We start from the raw sequence: 17658 nt of genomic DNA, 5'->3' as shown, positions 1-17658 counted from the left end.
ATGATATTCACATGTCTCTGCATGTAAGACAGGTTTTTCTTCATGTAATTATAGAAAAGATGCAGTGGAATTTGAAAGTAAAGATGCATCCTTTCATCTCTGCCCATAGATATGAAATTACACTCCTGATAGAATCCAAAAGTCTTTACTCTGTCAATAGCAATTATCTCACAGGTTTACTAAAACTCTAGCACGTACTTCACTGCATCTTTGGAAATCTGTCTTCCATATAGTGCTAAAACAGCATACTCACACATTACGCTGCAGTAATGAAGACCTAAATTGTGTCAATAGCTGTTAGGGTGAACGACCATAGTACCTGCTGTTTTTTCAGATAGATTATTATGTATTAATGACTTATAAGCTCATTTTTTGAGAAAAGGGATACGTTTATTATACATTTAGACCTATAGTTAATTTAGTCCTAGTAACGTGATAAACAATTTTCCTTTTTTTACATAGTTTTAGTACACTAATGTTAGAAAATTTGCATTCTGATGATCAGATGAACAGACAAATCTGATTGTCCTTGCATAAGAAATGGTTTGTCAAGTGTTTTGCTTGTAATTTACCTTTAACAGGATACTCAGTGGCTGCTGGGGAATTTACTGGGGATTCTGAACAAGGTAAGAAGCTATATGCTCGAATGGAAACCATATGGCTATGCACCTATTAAATTCCTCATTTTGGGTTTCTATGCAGGAACATACCTTTTATACATTTGAAACACTTGTGAGAATTAAGCTATCTGTACCCAATATTCTCAGAGGCAAATATTTCCTTAGAAGGTATAGCATAACGCAACAGAATTTAAGTAACCCAGAAGTCTGAATCTGTTGTTGTGGTATCGTGAAACTTTCACCTGAAATGTTTCATGATCTGTAAAACACCACCTTCTAGGATTCGATGTGCATGACCTGGTAAAGTAGAGCAACGTGCACTGAGGAAAAACTTTTGACGAAAATTACAGGATAAATGTTTTTTTAAAATGTGCAGAGTGTCATTACATAACTAAAAATTCAGCTCAAACACTGAGGTTCAAGTTGTTCCCTCTGGCAAGACATGACTTATTAGTTTCACATGGCCAGTGAAAACTACCCTGGAAGGTGGCAGCTCTGGTAACATGGTTCTGTAGTTCTCTAAGGACAAAGTCAGAGCAATCCATCCTGCAGAGGCTAGGTTTAGCAACAATAGATCCTGGAACACCTGTGAACAGCTCCATGGTCCAGTCTCACAAAGCCAATAGAGACATCGTACAGTGGTAGAAATGAACCCGGCTCCCAAGAACTACTGCTGGTGCTTAATCCCTATAAAGTAAGTTCCCTGTCCTGTGCCACTATGGGTTTAGAAAATAATAATAATTTTGAGCCGAATGGTATAATGTGGAAAAAAAGACGTGTCCCTGGTAATGGAAGGCTTCAGCCACCTAGCCACCTTTCTCTGTATGCATTTTTTTTTTAACTGCATGCTCACATTTTTGTAATTGATGGTTCTTGAATCAGTAAGTCACGTGAATGGTTGGCACAAAGAAGTGCATTGTTGGCTGACCTGGGAATTGTCCTGTGTCCCATTCAATCCTTATTTACAACTTCCATCTCCCCTTGACAAAACACGTTCAACCGTAGGGCTAAAACCATATAAACCCAGAAAGGAACAGAGGAGTGCTAGGTCAGTACAAGCAAATGTCTATGGTGCTCTGCTATCTGAAGTTCCTGCTGCTCTATTCTGATGTGGATATCCTAATGAGGGAAGGTTTGGACAGTAAGACTGCAGGCTGTGACTTTGCTCTTCTTTTTTTTTCCATTTTTTCCACTAGTTGTTTAAGATTTCACAATTGAGCAGAATTACGTCCTAGAAGGCAGCTAGGTCCAATGTTTCATGTTCTTGTTCAATGGATTCCCCGAATGCCACTCACAAAAATTTCGTTACAATGCTGTTAGGTAGCCTGTGCAGAACTTGTCAAACACTTTCATGCCATCAAGCCAAATAACAGAGGAGGCAAACTGTTGTGCAGCCAGAAAGAAAAGGGGTATTTGTAAGGACAGTTGTGTTTAGCTTCTGTACTCTAGTGTGTGATGCCACAACTAATTCTGGTTCCATGAATCCACAGCCGTCAGGTAACAAGCTGATTTGTACCAGGAGCTTTATTATACTGTGCTATGCTAAGTAATGCTAGGCAGAAAGAGATCTCTGGGTGAGTGTAGTCAGCAGTTCAGATGTAATATTTCATGCAACTAGATGCACTGAATAAATGTTAAAACCTTATGAATTAATGTCTTGAAGTGATTTGCAGGTGTTTCTAATACAGTTAAATCGAAATCCTAAAGGTTATAGGAAGACTTAAGTGGTGTGGGATACATGTTGGATGCCCCACTCGGCATAATCAGTTCACTGTTGATCATCTGTCTTTTCAGAGTTGGTTGCTGGAGTCCCAAGGGGAGCGCAGAACTTTGGCTATGTATGTACTGGACCCACATTTTACCCTTTTATAGTGAGAAGGCAGTTACACTGTTTTGAAGGTTAAAGTCTACATTGTATTTTCTGTCTCTTTGATCTTGAACTTTCTAATCAGAGAAAACTGCCAATGACTTTCACCTTCAGGCTTACCAGGCTGCGTTGAAATATCTTACTGGTTTGGGCTTTGAATATCAAGCGCTTAGCCCCTTCTGAAGTCAGTTTTCAATAGCCAATTACAAGCATGCTTTGAGTATGACTAGGATTCCTATACTCACTGAGTGTTCTATCAGACCTAAGCTTATCCATAGGTTAGCGTATTTCATGTGCAATACTGTGTCCACAGTGGAGAGAAGTCCAAGTTCAGAATATTGATACCCAGTGTTTATTTTCATTGGTCTAAGTGCGTACACTGAATACCAGATGCAGAGAGTCATGACACGCAGTTAGAAGTGAAGGGAGAAGACAATACAGATGTGTGGATACATCTTTTACCTCACAGGAAAAAAAAGTTTCATAACTAACCTGATCGGGAAACAGAGATCCCAGCCACACACGCATTCTCTGGTTGTGTGGACCCAAAACTCCTGGTAACTCTGGAACATATTCATACCATTTTTCAGAAGAAAGGTGTGTGTATGTATAGATATTTGTGTGTGTATGGATGTATATATATATTTTTTTTCTTTATGCTTTAAGTTCATGTTTTCATGTCTAATAATGTAGTCACTGATTAGCTGATAGTCTGTGATTTGCTTCTGGTCAGCATCCAATAAGGAAGGGAAATAATCTTTTCCCCATCTTATTCATGGGGGACCTGAGACTCATAAAATCTTAGTGATTTGTTCAAGATCATACAGGAAAACTGTGGTGACAGAAAAGAATTGTTGGTTTTTCTTGGCCACTTGGACCATCTTTCAGTGTGTCAGATTGGTTTGCAGTGACATTGAGCTGCAACATCTCCATGTGTGCTTGAAACTTGCCATATTTTTCTGTTACCAGGTCTCAATTATTAATTCTTCAGACTTGACCTTTATCCAGAACTTCACGGGTGAACAGGTAATGTCAAGCAACTACATGATGAAATACTATAGAGGATATAGTTTCATTAACATAGTTTCAAGAATATATAAAATATTTTTTAGAATTAATGACAATAGAAACAAAGAAGATATCAGTAAACATTTTTTTTTAAATTGATATCTGATATGAAAGCCTATCTCTTGTTTTTTATTTCCAGATGGCGTCTTATTTCGGGTACACTGTTGCAGTATCTGATGTTAACAATGATGGGTAGGTTACCAAATATATTCAGCTCCACTGAACATTAATAGAAGCAATGCCTGATATTTAATAATAAACATAGATTTTCAGGTGCTTCATACCTCAAAATGCTTCTTTTGCCTTCTCTGCTTTTCTAATTTTAATTGTTCACATAGGTTTATCTTTGTGCAATCACAGTGGCACAAGTATTTGCAGGCCTAGTTTGGGTGAATTTATCTTCCTGAATATATATTCAAAGCAGTGTGGCACAGTGGGAATGTCCAAAGTCTTAGGAAACAGGCCCATGTAGAAGAACAGTGAATAAACAGCACTAGCTACTGCTGGGAAGAGCTAGGTGAAAAGTCAGGTTTCATTCTCCCATTCTCAAAAGCAGGTAAGTCTTCTCACATGTGCACCATCCATAGCTTCACTTCTCAATTTTAAAAGCTTTCCAGTATCATCAGCTCCTCATTCCAGCACCTGCTGGTTGGCCATCCATTTTCATCCTCCAGAGGACCAAAAAGTGTCTATGGCCCGTAGCTGTTACAACAGGCATTGTGCTTGTCTGAGGGAGAATGCTGCTCGGCTCCTGGGGTCATGCCTAAGATGCTTGGGGATTTCAGACCCTGTTGAACAAAATGCTTGCTAACTTTGAACTCATGTAAAGTCTGATTAAGTGTTTTAGAAGATCGGGACTTTAGTAAGTGAATATTGATACTAGATTTCTAGCAAGGAGATAAATATCTCTGAAGCTCAGAGCCTTGGAAGTCTGCACAAAGGTGAACCAGGATTATATTTAGAGCTGTGGCATACTCTTGCCTATTGCAAAATGTCTCAGATGTGTCTACTTCATATTCTTTTCTTGTGATTATTTCTTACTAGGTGCTTAAACATAGTGCATTAAATAATTTTTCTGGGCTAAGTCATTGCTTCCCATCAGTGACTAGTGACCCTTTAAAGAGTGAGGGATATAAGAAAAGAGAAAAGTAAAGAAATGTGATAAAATGTTTTTGCAGTTCCAAAACAAAAACAAACAAAAAAGAAAGCTTCAACAGTTTCTGTGGTGGCTTCATAGTACTCAAATCTTTCCAAGTTTCTGAGGTCAAATAATGTCATAGTACCACAGCTTTTGATAATTCCTATTTTGATGATATACAGAGTCAGGATTAATTTAGTCCTACCGTAATGCATTACTAATGTGAAAGGGTGGAGAAACATTGATCTAAGTTACAACAGACACTCATTAGACTTTCAGGGAACTTGCTATTTAACTTCTCACTGAACCAAACTATTTCCTGTGCAGGTTATTTCCTGTGAATTGTAGGGTTACTTGGCAGGTCTCATATTTTCTGTGTACCTCTAAGACCACAGTTTATGTCAAAAATATAATCAAACTGCTGAGGCCTGTGTGGTCTCCCAGTCTATATCTTGAAAGAAATCTAATGACTCTCTCTGAGATCCAAACATCCCACGGAAAACAAAACACAAAAAGCTTTACTTGATAAACATGTCTTATTAGTTACGTAGTCTGTCTTTGCTGGTTTGCACATATAGTTGATAGAAATATTTTTCTGAAAGGGAGAGTAAAACAGAGAGAAAAAAAAGGCAAAAAGGAAATGACCACTTCAAATTCACTTGGGTTTTTTGTGCAGCTAATGACAAAGGAGTTAGTAATGGCCTTACCAGTATGAGAAACCTGATTAAGCTATGTGCTGAAAAGATTAATAGGAATGATGCTTTGCTGTAATAAGACTGAAGACATGGCTCAAAGATTAGGATCATCCTAGGAAAAAGCTCTGTAGATCTTCTGCTCCAGCAATTCTGCAGGTGTTCCAGGGTGACTTTCGCAGTTTTATCTGCATCACATCAGAATTCTAAGCAGAACAGGAAAACTGAGGATATAGTTTGAAGTACTGTTTAGTTGCCCAGTGCTAATAATGAGAAATTCACAATGAAATTTAACAAATCAAGCTGTGCTGTCAACTTACAGACTACATTCCTAGTAAAGAGGAAAAAAGAGAACACTTTCAATTTAGACTGTAACAGCCCAATAAAAATAGTGGAATAAACTGTTTACTAGTCTTTTATTTGGCCTATATCAAGTTATACTTTGTCCTCTTGACATTTCCCATACTCCTGCGTTTTATTACTTGTCAGTATACAAAGAAACCACGTACAGTCTCAGCAGGTGGTCAGCTTGTGCTTTTTAAAGATTATTTTTATCAGAAGGGAAGCAATACTGGCTGGTTACATTTCTGTGCTGGAACAAAAATAAATATATAATTTATATTAAGTGCAACATCTTAGTATAATGATGAAATAAATCTAATGAATCAGTTCAAAATACCACTGCAAACTGAACTGCACTTTATAGTTTAATATTACTGTCCAGGGGCTTTTGCTTTTGCTTTGCTCTTATGGCCTTTTAAAAGCGATCACATCAACCTGAATTTGGCTTAGAACTCCTATCTTGTAAATATAAACTCCTACAATTTAAAAGCCAATTGAAATATCCTCCCTCACCAACAAAAATGCGCAACTCCAATCACATAGGTACTTATAACCAAAGAAGTGACCCCTCTTGACAGCTTGATGTCTAAATACTGAAACTGTAGGAGCTGGAAGGTAAAACTGACCATAAAACACGGCAAGCAGCAATTATTTGCTTGTTACCCACTTGGAGAGAAACCAGGAATAAGTAAATGAGGATCAGAGAGAGCAGGCTAGCTGAAGAATCCTTCCTCTGGCTATGGTATGCTGCTGTGACAGTGCAAAACAAAAAACAAACCCAAAACCCTAGAATTGCCTGAGGGGGAATTCCTTCTTGCAGAGGACTTCGTGTAGCAGCTTGCCTTGACCTACAGAGTTCCGCACTGACAGAGAACGGGGAAAATCAAGAGGGTGAGGAAAGGAAGGCTTTTGTGTGGGTGAGACATAGAATCATAGAATCATGCTAAGACCTGGAGGGAAAGCAAACTAAGTGCTCACGGGTGTTCTGGGTAGCTCTGCTGCCTGTAACCAGTTTAGAGATACGTCAATATATTTTAGATGACTGCCTTCTTCCCACCTTTCCCTCAGCACATCAGAAGATGAGCCATCTTAGATACTGGGTTCTGATCCCTGCCCCCTGAACTATTCACACATTTTATACAATCGTGGTCATTTATTTTAACAAAGTAGAAATTTTCCTAGAAAAATAACCTGGCATTGTGCACTTCCAGCTGAGATGCTGTGACCCCTGCACAACAGACTCCAGCTTTTGTCTGCTTGCTTTCTATCTCACCTGGTGAATCTCACATTCTGGGTTAGGCTTCTGCTTAGAGAGTTTTAGGCCACTGTGGATGACAGATAGTCAGATAGATAGGCGCTCTGGATATTGTTCTGTGGACCAGAGTTCTAAAGGTATGTAGGTATCTACTTATTTTACATTGATATACTGGGAGCTTCCTGGTTCTGAATCTTTTGGTTCCTTACCACCTCTGAAAAAATATTCCCCTAGTCTTACAAGCCTTCATTTGTAAAATATTAATTGGAGCCAAGTTCATATTTTATTCATAACACCATGGGGTCCCAATCTTATGGGCAATATTTGGACTGTGATGTACTAAGATAATAACTGATGACAGTGCTACTGTGTTATGCTTTTAGTATATGGCATACATAAAAGAACTTCTGAAAAAAAGAGCATTCATGATCTGTTTCTGTTACTGCCATTGTTTCATGGCAACCATTTCAGGTGACATTCTATCCCAACCACGAACATCTTCCATTAGTAGAGGAGGACTTTTGATGTTTAGTGTGAAAGGAAAATCCCACCTTTGATGTCAAGTCAGCATCTGCTTCCTTCCTTTTTTAGTTATTCATGCCATGGAGTAAAATTTGACCTATAAAGAATAGAACAACTGTACCACAGTGACCTGACATTTTGAATTACAGTTTCCTTTATGGAAATGTACTATAAAACTTAATACAAAAATAACATTTCTAGAAGTATTTTGTCACAATTTATAGAATGTGTAAGTTCTACAATGTGATTAAAAGGCTTCTAGATGAGATATTCTGTACTGTTTTATGTTATATATCTTAGAACCAAAGTATATATCTATTGGAAAGTAGTTAGCTGAGTAAATCATACAGGGTTTTTTTATCAGGATTGGAAAAAACAGTGTAGTGTAATTTTACTAAGTGGTTTACTAATGGATAAAGCCTTTGTGAAAACATCACTATTGGGAATATGATGAATTGAGAATAGAAAGTTTTCTACAAGTTTTACGAAATTTGAACAAAGTTTCATGTTAGAGGAAGAGAATATGTTTTCCAAATCAAAAATTGCGGGATCAAGTAGTATTAGTTATTTGCAGTGACAGAGTTGCTTAATATGGATGACCAATGTCCACTGAATATAATGGGAATTATCCTATTAGTTTATATGGGCTTGAGCAAACTTCAGAAATTAATCTGATACTATCATTTCAGATCTCAGAAAAATCTATTAAGAATATTTCTGCTTGATACCTGTCTATCAATTTTGCTTGATTTTATTCTTTACCATATAGTAAAGGGTCTTTTTTTCCTGCTAAGTAAATGTTCATAACATAGTTCAAAACACCCCCGTTTAGAACGACAACAGGCAAAATATGCTTTGATTAGTTTGTCTTCTTTTCCTGGATCTTCTTGGAGTAGCAAAATGGACAGAAGGACTTTTCCCTCTAAGCCTTATGCTTTTGTGATTCTATGATGTCCTTTCTCTTTAACACTTAATAAAGCAAATTGCGTGAGCACTGCAACTACTCGTGTACCTAATATTCAATAGAAGTGTTTTCAGAAATAAAGCTTTGGCTTTGTATCCCAGCTTCCATTTGAATTAGTGATGAGGCATCCTCTGTTAATTGATGCTCTACCCATATTTCATGTGTCAAAAATCTGCTGGGAAGTGGCAATTTTTGTTCTTTTGTTCACTTAGTAATGTATAATTTTAAAGAGCTAGATTTTATACTAAAATCTGTCTAAAATTTGTTCTAGTAACATGGGTCCCCTCTGTGTTAAATTCCTGACTTCTGGATCATTGACTGCAATGTATAGCTTTTCAGTGTCTATTGTGGGGATAAATTGAAGTGGAAGAAATTCCATTTAAACCTAGGAATAAATGTTTTTGCTGTAAGGGTGATCAAACACTGGAAGCAGTTTCCCAGAGAAGCTGTGGACTCTCCATCCATGGAGATATTCAGAACTGGAGTGGACATGGCCCTGGGCAGCCTTCCCCCGTTTACCATGTTTTGACCAAGAGTCTGGACTAGAACACCAGAAGTGCCTTCTTACCTCCGTTAGTCTATGACTCTATGATAATTGTCAGATTCCTGTTTAACAAATGCATGAACTGTGTTGATTACACTCAATCTCTCTGTGACACTGTGTTTTGGTTGACTGTTTCAGTTTAGATGATATTTTAGTTGGCGCTCCTCTCTTTATGGAACGAGAATTTGAGAGCAAGCCTAAAGAAGTTGGGCAAGTTTATCTATACCTGCAAGAAAGTGCTTTCATCTTCCAAGATGCACAAATTCTGACAGGCACTGAAGTGTTCGCGAGATTTGGCAGTGCAATCACGCACCTTGGAGATCTCAATCAAGATGGATATAATGGTAATTTATATATAATGCAGTAATATATATCTCTGTATAACACTGAAATTAAGAATGGCTAAGCAGTGAATATGAAGTGCCTGTGCAGTGCTTTTTAACATGTAACTGTCTTCGAAAGTCATGAGAATTTACACTAATCCTAATGAAACTGATACTGAGGGCCAAACCAAGAAAAGCTTACCTATAGGAGGACAGTCATATTGACTACAGTGCTTCTTTTTGCTAAATATTAGCATGTTCATTTGAATAAAATTATCTTGGTTTATGACTAGAATTGTTTTTAAATACTTAGTTAAGATGTTGCATCTGTTTAGACCAGAGTTCTCCTTCTCTCCTCAAATGGTTGGATGAGTTTGAGAATTTAATGAGGCTCAATAAATGGAGCATTTTGCGCACAATAAAAGAATTGGACAAGTACAGACATACTATTTTTGAGTCAGACTTCCACTGGTACTCAGGCACCAAAAGAAACAGGTGCATAATGAGACCTTTTTCAAATGACTATAGCACATGCACACAACAAAACATCCATGTGAATTAACTGGGAGCCTAAATTCAAGAAAACAGTCCGAATACACTAACTTGTGTAATGATCTGAGATAGTTCGGATGCCTTGAGCATCTAGAGTTAGTCTTCTAGACACGGTCCATAACACTCTGTTTTTCCCTGCCTGCATTTCCTTACTTCTTATTTCCAGGATGTTAGGGATCTGCAAAGTAGGCATCACTGCATCTAAAACTCCAAGGAATTTTTCATGGAGGAGGTATTTTGCACAGTAGCCTTACAGATAGTTGGCCCACTAAGCAAAAATTAATGGACTGCTCCTCCTTAAGTTGAGGGCTGTTTTTCGTGGTGCTTTAGCCTCTAGACTCTAGAGCAATGTCACCAATGTCTGGCTCCTGTGCAAGTGATAAGTCATGTCATGAGCCATAGAATTGTATTGGGGTTCAGGGTACACAAAATCCGAATACCATCCTGTGGGTAGAAGCTATTGATTGTAACTGTTGAGAAGACCCTCAATGGGTTGTCCTGGAATCCCGTCATGGATTTCAGCCCAGCTAGACCCCACGGTGAAGGCTTTCTGTTTTCTACTGTGAGCCATAGCAGAAGACCTCAGCTTCTCTGGACAGGGAAGGTTTATATCCCTGCTCTCCAGCATTCTGGTAGTGCAGGGAGGAAACACTCCTGCTTTTCTCTTTAGCTGTATGGAGAAGTCTAAGCAGGATCTAGAGCCAAAGTCTTCTGCTTCATAACTGAAGATGCCAGTCATAGACCTTTGGTGCACTCCTGCCTTTAGTGAAGGTACAAATTCCAGGTGCTGAAGTCAGATTTAATAAAGGAGTCCAGCATCAGGTCCTAGTTCAGAACCTAAAAATGAGAGCCATAGATACGTATCCTCCTCTAATGTTTCCTGTTGGCTAGCTCAGCTAGTGCGACTGTTGAATCTCAGTGTAGACACATGATTCTCTCCACATCCCATGCATAGGAACTAAGAAGAGCATTGTCAGTTCCGCTTCTTGGATATGGCACCTCATTTTTTAAGGATTGCAGTGCTTAATTGCATAGTGCCCAAGGCCTTTGGTTCAATTCCTGACTCAGTACTATTCCCATTTCTCAATAAGATGTTGGCTTGGTATAGAGGAAAACATTATATTCCATTGATCTCTTTTGCATACTAAAGCACTGGATGTTTGAGGGGGGTGGGGTTTTTTTTTGTCTATGTTGAATATTTTATCTGGAAAAAGAAAATTAATTTTGTGTAACAACTGTTACTTATTAATTAGGTGATAGAGGAAATCAAAGAAAATTTGTGTCTGTTTAAAAATATGGAAGTAGAAGCAGGCATTCATTAAATCTTGGTTTATTAAAGCTTATTAAATGCCCTGGAAATAAAGTAGAGGAATCCAGTGTTGACTGACTATTTAGTATAATAAAATAACCCCTTCTTAGGATGATTTTATAAGCTTTTGCCGTGAAAGTTTGACACAGAAAATACACTACATTTTTGTGTATTTGCCTTAAAGCTAGAATCCATACAGATGTACAGAATGTTCACGTTCTTGCATGTATGTAGCAGAAGCCATTTATGTCTGTTTTCCTGCAGGGACTTAATTTTTGCTTTATTTTAATTGTGCCTGTTCTTTTTATTCTTTTATTGCACTGCAGACATTGCTATTGGTGCACCATTTGCAGGAGAAGATAGAAGAGGAAAAGTGCTCATTTACAATGGATACAGTAATGGGTTAAATACTAACCCTTCCCAGGTTCTCAATGGAGCGTGGGCCTCACAGTCCATGCCTTCGGGATTTGGCTTCACTCTAAGAGGAGACTCAGATGTAGACAAGAATGATTACCCAGGTAAGATTTTTCTGTTAGAAAGGGAATTTCATACTTCCATTCTCTGGAAAATGCATCATGCTTAAACTGCTCCTTTTGGAAGGCAGAGATCAGAATAAAGAATAGACATTTTTGAACAGTTCTAGCTTGCTTTCCTGAGATTTAAAATCAGACAAAACAAATACTCCCTTTCCTGTCAAAAGACATGATCAGAAAGGCAAGAAGGGGCTTAAATAGTTACATTAACATAAAACATGTGAAGTTTACAGTGAAAAGCTTAACCCTTTCCCCCCACTTCCAAAAACTGAATGCTCTCAGCTTATTGAACTTGTAAGGTCTCCTTCATCCTGGCATTCTTTCTTAATTAAAAACATATTGTGTTGTAGAAGAAGGGATTGACTTGGTTGTGTTGCTAAGTTGTTTTTTTTGCTGTCCAAAGAGACACTGAGCTATATATAGGTTCTTAATGGCTTTGATTACATTATGAAAAAGCAGAGAGAATGCAAGGACGTTGCTTTAAGGCAGATACTTCATTTGGGCCTTTCCATCCCTTTTATGTTTTCATTCTGCTATATGGACTCTTCCTTTTTAGGTTAGCTTTAATTCTTCCTTATCAGTTTACCTGACATGCAGTAGAATTTTTCAAGTTTGTAATGTTGGTTGAATTTCTCTGGGGAGGTATTTATTTTTTTAAGAGACATGTTTGTAGCATTGTAAGTAGTCTGAAAGTTAGAGCTATTTTTTATGTGCTTGTATGTACTTGCTCTCTCCTCTAGAAGCAAATCTGTTCTGTTTCTTTTCTCACAATTCAGAAGACTTAGCAAGGTTGTGCAGTAAAACATTGTATTTTGCTATTGTGAAAGGTTCATCCACAGTAAAATGCTAATAGTTTTTTTCTTTACTTCCCTAACTTACTATGAAATCTCTTTAGTTAGCCCAGGTTATTTCAAGGCTAGTGTTCTTAAAAGTTGTATTGTTTTAAAAGTGAAAATTGTGATTTTCAAAGGGACAAAAATGGAATCTCTGTTACCTTTTTGTGATGGATTGTAAAAACCTTGAAAGATGTGTTTTTTCAAAAGCGGAAGAGAGTTTCTGGGAGGGGGTGTTTAGAATAGAAATTACGGTTTTACAAACAGAAAAGCTGACTGCAGAGTAATAAAGTGAGGCTATCACAAGACTGAAGAGAGAGGATCATTAGCGTTTCAGAAAAGAAAGGGCTTTTAAACACTGTTCTGACTTTTTGTTTGCATAGTGTTGATGTTGCTATTAATACTCTTTCATTGTCCGTGACTAAAGAGGTTCTTTTGGACAATGGAACTCTTTCTTAAAATTTCAGCATTTAAACATTTCCTAAAGCACCCACAAGGTCCCCCAGCAAAACTAAAGAAAACAGGATATTGCATTCCTGACACTTCTAAGATCGAAAAGATAGAGAGAGGGAAGGGAGAGATATTTTCAGGTCATCTTTGAGTCACATGGGGAAGAAAGAAGAGTAGAAGTCTAACCAGTGTACTTGCATACTTTATGTGGAGCATCTTTTAAGCTAACTTGTGAAAAGTTTGGGTGATGAGTCTTCATCTTTCTAAATGTGTACTGAGGAACTGCTATAGTCAACTCAGTTGTGAGATTTCTTGGAGTTATTCTGCTTGTCATTGTTGGCTCCGCTATGCATCCTACTTGCAGAATTTCACATTGTCGTATCAGCTCACTATGTGTTAAATGGCTTGGGTTTACTAAATGAATTACTTATTTTAGCAACGCCTGGCCCTGCAGTAACTGTAACTGTCTTGTCCCTCCACCTCTCGTTCTGAGTATCTGGATGAGCAGTCCAGAGTACTGGTGAGAATCTGTCAGAAAATTATGGAAGAATAAACCTTACCATCAGTCAACCACCTCTTTCTTAATTCACAAAGACTTAAAGCACCAAAACAGAACTGTAAAAATAGCACAGCCATGGCACAGTATTAGCACAAAACCAGAATGCCTTCCTGTGGGAAAAAGGGAAAAAAAGAAAGGAAATAATATGGGGAAATGTAAGTCCAGGACAAACACACTAGGCAATGAATTAAGTAATCCTTCTTGTGTCAAACAGCTTTTCTTCTTCACCTCCTGATCGAAGTGCTGAAGGGCAACCCTTGTGCAAGGAGGAAACGAGGGACTGAACTTGGAAGGAATAGGAAGGAAGTTCTATTTCAGATGTCAGCTGAGAGGCAGAGTATTTGCTAACTATAGAAGGCCTAGGAAAATAGCCTTGAATTCAGTGCTTCCCAAACTACTGGTTGTGACTGTGATTTTGAGAGCATTGTGAAAGATTAGGAAAACATCTCAAAAGTTTTTGTTTAAGCTTTTTAATGTGTATATTATAAAAGCAACCATTTTATAAAAAGAAAAAAGTATTAAAACCAAATTATGCTGACTCATCACTCTCAGAAGTTCAGTTCCCACAGACTGGGAAATGAGAGCCAGCTGTGGTGTCTGGCTGTAGGTATAAATATGTATTGCTGCAGTCTAAGGTAAGATTCTCCAAGCAATCAGCTCTTCCATTGCTAGAGTTGGAAGTGTTGTGTGAAGACAAATGAGGGCAACAAGGGAACACGCTTGCAAGAAGTTCAGGAGTGACACCAATTTGTGAGGACTCATATAACTGTAGTTGTGCTTGTACAATTTATTTAAGTCCTTGTGCCTAACGTTCATGAGGCAGGCATATCCCTGCTAGGAAATGAGAGGCTGAGAGATGGGGAGTTACTCTGCCACTTCATTTTTAATGTGCTTCTGTACCATTTTTCAGAGTTTTTAGAGTTTCAGACCTTTTTCTTTAAATCAGACAATGCATTAATGTTCTTGGAGCAGGTCACAGACCTGGAGGCCAGAAGATGCCACCTGTTTGTGTGGCTTCTTATCACAGACCACTGAACTTCGTCCTGGGCTCACTGTATTGAGCTCAGGAACCAGCGCTCTTAGAGACTGAGTTACAGGTTGAGGAATATAGTTCCTGAAAAGTGAGGGTGAATCACAGTCAAATTTTTCTCCTATTGGACAAAGACTAAATCCTCTCTTGGCTGGGAGTTCAATTCAGGCTAAGATCTACCTGTTAGCCTTCTGGAGAAGACCAGCCATTTGGCACAGAAGTGATATCTTTCTCTCTTCATCCAAATGCCGGTATAAGCTCAGCAGCAGAGAAAGTAATAGGGAGCAGACAACGGCTGCCTAATACTCAGTGCTGTTCAAATCCCCTGCCTTTCCTGTGGATCGAGGAGTGGTTTCTCCTTCCTCCTCTTCCTGTAACTCCTGGCCAGCAAAGGGAGAGAGACCACCTCCTGCTTCCTGGTCTTATCTAGGAAAGGCAGAGGAAGACCTTCTTGTCCCCCAGGACCCCAATTGTGTAATAAATATGGGAGAAAACTGATCATGGACAGGTTTAATGATGGAGTAGCAGAACAGGCAGGGAAGAACGTAATGCAGCCATACCGATACAGGTGAAAGATCTGTCTAGCACTGTAGCCTGTCTCCAGCAGTGGCCAACAACAGATCCAGGAAACTGTGCAGTTGTTGTGACATTTCCCAGAATATTCACCCAGCTCTAACCAACTGGAAGAGCAAGGTGTTTTTCAGTCGGAGGTGGCATCCTCAAATTTAATAGCCCTTGACAGACTTCTCTTCCATGAATTTGACCAATCAGTTGTAGAACTCATGTGAACTTTTGGCATCCACAGCAACCTGTAGCAAGGGGCCCTACAGCCTGCCTGTGGAAGGAACCCTAATTTGCTTAATTGTTCCTTGTGCAGCGGCAAATAGCACACCAGTCCTGCTGTACCAGATGATGGTACAGTCTTGCCATCACGTGCTGCCTCTTGTTTATACATTTTTATGTAAAAAGCAGTGTGTGAAATGTGACTTATGTCTGGCTAAAGCATTGCTTCTAATAAAGATTTTACCATTGACCTGGGTTTTGAACTTATCTGACATAAAAAAAAAAGCTGTATTTTCCCCACTGAGAAGAAAACCAGAATTAATACTTGACAAAACAATAATCCCAAATGTTTTTCATTGGTATCTGTGACTGTGTTTGTGCAAGAAAATAAAGTGAGCCAGAAACTGTGGTCTGGCCTTGAAGCTATGTGGCACAGCACATCTCACTATCATCAGATGAAACTCTCCTGCCCACTGAAACAGGATAGCCATACCCAGTCTGCCTTTTGGGAAAGGTCCTTGGCTCAGGCTGTTCCCCAGACCATTCCTGGCCACTATCTGGGAGAGTAGTAACTTGCACACACTAAAATCAGACCAGAGTCTGTGCTAACAATATAAAAATCTGGACAGTACCGACACAGTGCTCAAGCTCGTTCCCTGACTTTATATATTTCACTTGTGTAGCCACTCACTGCACAAAGCGCAAGATACAGACAGCTGAATGGCCACCTAGTCAACATCACACCTAAAAATGAACCTTTCTCTAGTAGGATCAGCATGCAAGCAGGGCTGGTTTTCCTTCTCATTAGCAGTCCTGTCAGTGTCATGACCATCTGTTGTCAGCTGTCCTGGCTGAAGGTGTTATCACTGTAACAATAACAGACCTATACTCTCAGCATTATGAAAATACAGGAGGGTTTCTAACCTTTCAACATGGAAGATTTAGTTTTTGTTATTAAGCACAACCCTTGGTTTACATCTCTGCTGCTTTCCAGGGTAGGACTTCTGTAAATTGTGTCGTACTGATAGGCACTCCAGATGTGATGTACTCAGAACTATTCCTTTATCAACACAGATAGGGATGATAATATGGTAGTCTCTGCTTTGCAGGCTCAGAGGTAGTGGGAAACTTTCAGCCCTGGGGAGCAGCAGAGGCAGAAAACTCTGCAGATCATCCTAACAGCTGTGTGGCTCTGAAGACACGTGGCTGCCCTCTCTCTGTGGCAGTGTTCATCACCCTCAGCCCCAAACAGCTGTGTTCCTCCTTAGCAGAAGAACTGTGGTGCCAAACAGTGGTGGTGGTGGTAATGAATGGATGGATGCTCCTTTCTCTGCAGTCATGTAAGAGTTAGGCAGACTCTGACCAAACTTTGTAGTCAAATAAGGCTAGTGAGGGGGAAGCAGTAGGAGGAAGGCAGATTAAGCATGTCAGTCAGATAGACTGAGTGTACCAAGCCAGCTCTGTGCTTTTTGATGTGACTATTCGGGGCAACAAACAACATGGGGCTTTCCCAGTCTTCCAAGCACAACACTGACAAGCTTTGTGTCGTACTTACCCGAGTGACTCAGTATCTCTCCAGTATACAAAGTGTACCCAGCATTTGAAGGAAAAGATCAAATAATCCTCTTAAGCTACATCTTCACTAGTAATTCAAATACGCTTTTCTCTGGTTCTGAACTGTCACTGAGCAGTCCTTGTCCATACTATCAAACTCACTTTCTTGCCAAAACAGGGTTGCTTTGTGCTCTCTTTTGGAAGACCAGTAATTGGCATGGGCCAACTGCCTTAGGGCCATTCTAATGATACCACCACAGGCAGTGCAGGGATGGCACATAGACACATTCGCTGGCAGTAATTTGCCAACACTGACATAATTGTAACATCTTTCAGCAGACAATCCATTTCACAGTTTTCTGATAACTCATGTTCTAAGGTTATATTAAAAGGAGAGGATCTAATCTCACTTGTGCTGTTATAGTAAATACTGACTTAATGCCATTACTCTGGATTGACATTCAGGTAAAAAAAAATAAAGGGAATTAAAGAAATAAAGGGGGGGGAGCTGTGAATGAAGAGAAAAAGTGCTTTTCTCATCAGTTTAAGTGCAAATACAGTGGCAGTTGGAAGGAACTATGTGCGAGATTCTGTGCTGCACTTTTCAGTGGCAAGGTTAGGACATAATAAAGCAGCATTATGCTGTGTCTGAGGCTGTACTGGCCAGGCCATAACAGAGTTTATATAGCTTGGGATCTTCTGTGATAGCAGCTCTCCACG

The 17658-nt window shown here is 39.1% G+C and overlaps 1 protein-coding gene across 2 annotated transcripts in view; it reads left to right on the top strand.

Moving 5' to 3' along the window:
• ITGA8 (integrin subunit alpha 8) overlaps window positions 1–17658 on the top strand; it is a 120151-nt gene that overhangs the window by 19812 nt on the left and 82681 nt on the right. For both annotated transcript variants that reach the window (XM_075419430.1, XM_075419429.1), the window contains exons 8-13: window positions 582–626; window positions 2415–2458; window positions 3457–3513; window positions 3695–3747; window positions 9151–9356; window positions 11523–11714. In XM_075419430.1, coding sequence (XP_075275545.1) covers window positions 582–626; window positions 2415–2458; window positions 3457–3513; window positions 3695–3747; window positions 9151–9356; window positions 11523–11714 — 597 coding nt within the window. The remainder of the gene's footprint in view (window positions 1–581; window positions 627–2414; window positions 2459–3456; window positions 3514–3694; window positions 3748–9150; window positions 9357–11522; window positions 11715–17658) is intronic.

This window comes from Opisthocomus hoazin, chromosome 4, assembly GCF_030867145.1.
Source record: "Opisthocomus hoazin isolate bOpiHoa1 chromosome 4, bOpiHoa1.hap1, whole genome shotgun sequence".
NCBI lineage: Eukaryota > Metazoa > Chordata > Aves > Opisthocomiformes > Opisthocomidae > Opisthocomus > Opisthocomus hoazin.
This window is presented reverse-complemented; position numbering and strand designations above follow the sequence as displayed.